General features: G+C 44.9%; 1 protein-coding gene across 1 annotated transcript in view; it reads right to left on the bottom strand.

The window, feature by feature from the left end:
• The window catches only part of KBTBD8 (kelch repeat and BTB (POZ) domain containing 8), a 12139-nt gene extending 9823 nt beyond the window's left edge, over positions 1-2316 (bottom strand). Inside the window, exons 1-2 of the mRNA XM_012651073.1 lie at positions 2301-2316; positions 1481-1691 (exon numbers count right to left, since the gene is read on the bottom strand). Coding sequence (XP_012506527.1) covers positions 1481-1691; positions 2301-2316 — 227 coding nt within the window. The remainder of the gene's footprint in view (positions 1-1480; positions 1692-2300) is intronic.
• Positions 2317-3728: the final 1412 nt, after the last annotated feature.

Raw genomic sequence — 3728 nt, 5'->3', positions numbered from 1 at the left:
TGTTCCTTAAGAGTTATCTAGTAACTAAGAAGCCTGGCTCAGGAATCAAATCCAGCCTCTATCATTTACCAGTTAGATGATTTAGGCAGGTTATTTAACCTCACTGAGCCTCAGTTTCTTCATACGTAAAATGGGAACAAGCGTACAGAGATAAGATTATAAAGATTATATAAGGCAGTATATGTAAAGTAAGCTTAGCCAGAGCTTGATAAGTAATAATGGTGACATATATTTAAACACATAAATGACCTAACCATATCTAACGGATAGCCTGGGTAAGTCACTCTCACCATAGCCATTACCAGGCCAAATTTCACAACTTCTGCATATATGAGTTTCATTTTTTCCCCCCAGCTCATTGTTTTGTGATGATTAATACTTAGTAGTCCAATGACCTACCCCTAGGCAAGTCTAAACGATTACAACATCACAAGCATCAGACTGAAGTGACTATATTTAACCCAGTATTCTGAGAAAAAGGAACCAGAAACTACTGTCTGGAACATTACACTGCTATGTGTCCTATAAAGGTAAGGACCTTCAAAAAGAAAAAGCACGTTTAGAATGTGATTGAGAAGATGATTTTACTGTCATTTATGCACCACTTTTCAATACTGAAAGGCTTAAAAAAGTGTGCACTTGCCACAAAAGAAGTAGTTAAACTCAGGCAGGAAACTACATTTTCCATTAATCTTTTCTTGAAGTAGAAAGTTATTTTTCAGACCCAAGTTTTAACATTTTACTTTTCAAAATCTATGGTAAACAAGAATTAATATAAATGAAAATAAAAGCTTAGCTTAAAAATACTTCTGGAAATCTTAGAAATCATTAGTTTGGGGCCTAAGGAAATTTATATTTCATTCATTTTTATCCCACTGCTTGTAGCCCCATAGGATTAAAACAATCTGTTGAATGGTAATTTGTTTTTAAAGGAACAGGCTACTATATATTAAATTCTAAAAGAGTTACATGCACTGAAAAATATATGCATCCTGGATAACTTTTTGGAACAAATTCTAGATCAGCACTGCCCAATAAAACTTCCAGTGATGGAAATGCTGTATATCTTTGCTGTCCAATATGGCAGCCAGTAAGCATGTGGCTACTGAGTACTTGAAATGTGTTTAGTGTAATGGAGGAACTAAATATTTAATTTTATTTAATTTTGAGTAACTGAAGTTTAAATAGCCACAGGCAGCTAGTGGCTGCCCTATTTGACAGCTGAAGTCTAGATTTTCTGGTCATTTACCTCAAACAAACATAGGTCCGCTAACTTAAAAACCCACCACCTGAACTCTAGAAGAACCTCTCAAGTCAAAAACAAGGGCTTAATAAGATAGGGCCTGCTATCTATTCTGAGGAAACAAATTCATTGGTTTCATTTCGTTACTGCATCTCAGTATAATAATCAAGGGGACAATACTGAGGGGGAAAGGGAGCTCCGTGCAAATATCAACAGAAGTTTCTGCCATCATCATACCTGAAGTAAGGGCTGATTGCAGCAAGAACGTTTCTATGACAGGAAAATGTTTTCCCGTGATCCACTTCCACTACAATGTCTGTCAGCTGTCCTTCATCGTACATTGTTTTGAGTTGCTTAAGAATACTGCAAGCATGGAAGGGGTCCATGGCATCGTTGGCTGTGTCTGAAGATGGAATCCCATTCGGTGTTGGGGAAGACTTACTTAAATCTAGGAGGAGAAAAATCGTACAACCACAAGTTCCGAGCCAGTTACGGCGTCACCGGGTTTTTTATTTGCTAGGCTTCCTCCCCCCCGCCTACAAAAATAAATATGCGTGTATACGCACTGCCTTATGGCACCGCGGATGTAGGATCTGAGAGACAGAGAGCTGAGAGCTAGCTGCGAACAAGTTCAAAGGCCAGCCCTCTCCTTCGGGAGCCCGGCGAGCTCGGTGCCCCGTGCTCGCGAAGGGAGCGTGCTCGTAGAACAGGCGAGACGTCTGCGGGGACTCCGCCGAGAGCCGGCACGTCCCAGCCGAGAGCGGTGGGCAGGAGCCTCACGAGGGAAGCTCGACGAGTGGCGGCCGCCGGTGCCCTCTCAACCGCCTCCCGAACGGGTTGGAGCGGCGGCGGGTACCCAGCCTCCCCATCCCTGTCCGGCCGGACCGCCCACCGCCCTCCACACCATTCATCCTGCTTTCCCTCAATCCACTCCACCTCTCCATCCTTCTCTCCGGCCCCTCATCGCTACCTCCTCATCTCACAGCGTGTGCCTGGCCCCGGCCCACCTTCTCCCTCCTCCCTCCACACCCGCCCTAGCTAGCAGCACACGACCCACCTGCCGACGCGGCCATTTCTCTGTGGAGCCCGGGGTCCGGCTATTTAAAGAGGAAATGTCATTTCGCTTCTCCAGCTCCCGGGTTCCGGCTCTTCTAAGCTTCCCCTAGCCAATGGGGTGTCCTATGCATTCGGCTCCTCCCCCAGCCTCCGAACCCCTGGCGCTGATTGGTCAGGACGCAAGCATAAGCGCGTCGGGAAATGTAGTTTTATTGCCCCGGCTCCCGCGTGGTCCGGGTCGGGCGGAGACCCAAGTCGGGGTTCCTATTGGCTGGCTTGGACGGAGGTGGAGAGTAAGGAGCCGGCCAGCCTGTGGCTGTGGGGCGCGCAGTGCCTGCCGGGAGAGGTAGTCTTCTGGCGGAGGAGAGCTGTCATTCTGCGGGGCTGGGGTAGGGAAAGCTCTTTAAGTGCGAATTTCCCCATTTTAGGCCTCTCTCCTGGCCTCTGGCTCATTTTTTTCACCTTTTTCTTCATTCCCTAAACTTCCTGCCTAAGGCTAGCTTCCGATAGGAAATCAGGCTTTGCGTGAGGGCTGTGAAATCAGACAAATTTGGAAGTGGACACGAGGGCTGTTGTCCAAAAATGCAAAGGAAATCTGACACCCCACCCTGAAGAAAAATATCAGAAGGCCCAAAAGCAAGCTGTCTCTGATGAGTCACCTGTGGCACCCAATTGAAAAAGCATCGACTTGGCTGGGTGCTCCGGTTTCCAGAGATTAATTTGGTCTGGTTACAACGGCTGCTTTAACTCCCACTCATGCCTTGCTTTTCTTCCACACCCTGAGAACACCTGTTCCACTTTTAAGAGCATGTGAACATTATAGAGGGATTCAAGATGCTTTCCTTTTTGCTCCTGGGAAACGGAGGGGTTACGATACTAAGTAATCGGGGATTACCTTTGAAGAAATATTGGAGACTGACTCTTCACTTTGATTGTTTCCTTTGCTGTGAAGCAGCTTTTTAGCTTGATGTGATCGAATGCCCCCAGCCGGAAACCAGGGACGATTACTGAAGCCCTGGCTCTTTGCTCACTATATGTGAGACCTTAGGTAATACTTCTGAGCTCTTAGGATCTCGGCACTCTGACCTTTCACTTGTAACATGGAATCCATATTCTATCTGCTTTATAGACTGAAAACCTTTTGAAAGAGAACCGAAACTTTACTGTTGACTAGTTTTGATTTACTCATCTTGTGTTTCTAACATCTAACAGGGTATACATTATAGATGCTTAATATTCTAAAGATAAATGTAAGGTGTAAATGAGTTAAGACTGGACACGCTATTTCTAGAAATTTGAAATATAAGGAAGTATAAGGAATGGGAAGGATTTCTAGAAGAGACATAGTCCATGCATTTAACTTTTCTCACACCCAAAAGATCAAATAGTTAAACTCCTTGATAATTGATCTCAGAATTTAAATTGTGAT

Source organism: Propithecus coquereli, unplaced genomic scaffold (assembly GCF_000956105.1).
Source record: "Propithecus coquereli isolate 6110/MARCELLA unplaced genomic scaffold, Pcoq_1.0 Scaffold347, whole genome shotgun sequence".
Taxonomy (NCBI): domain Eukaryota; kingdom Metazoa; phylum Chordata; class Mammalia; order Primates; family Indriidae; genus Propithecus; species Propithecus coquereli.
The sequence above is the reverse complement of the archived record's forward strand: the minus strand, read 5'-3'. Positions and strand labels throughout refer to the sequence as shown.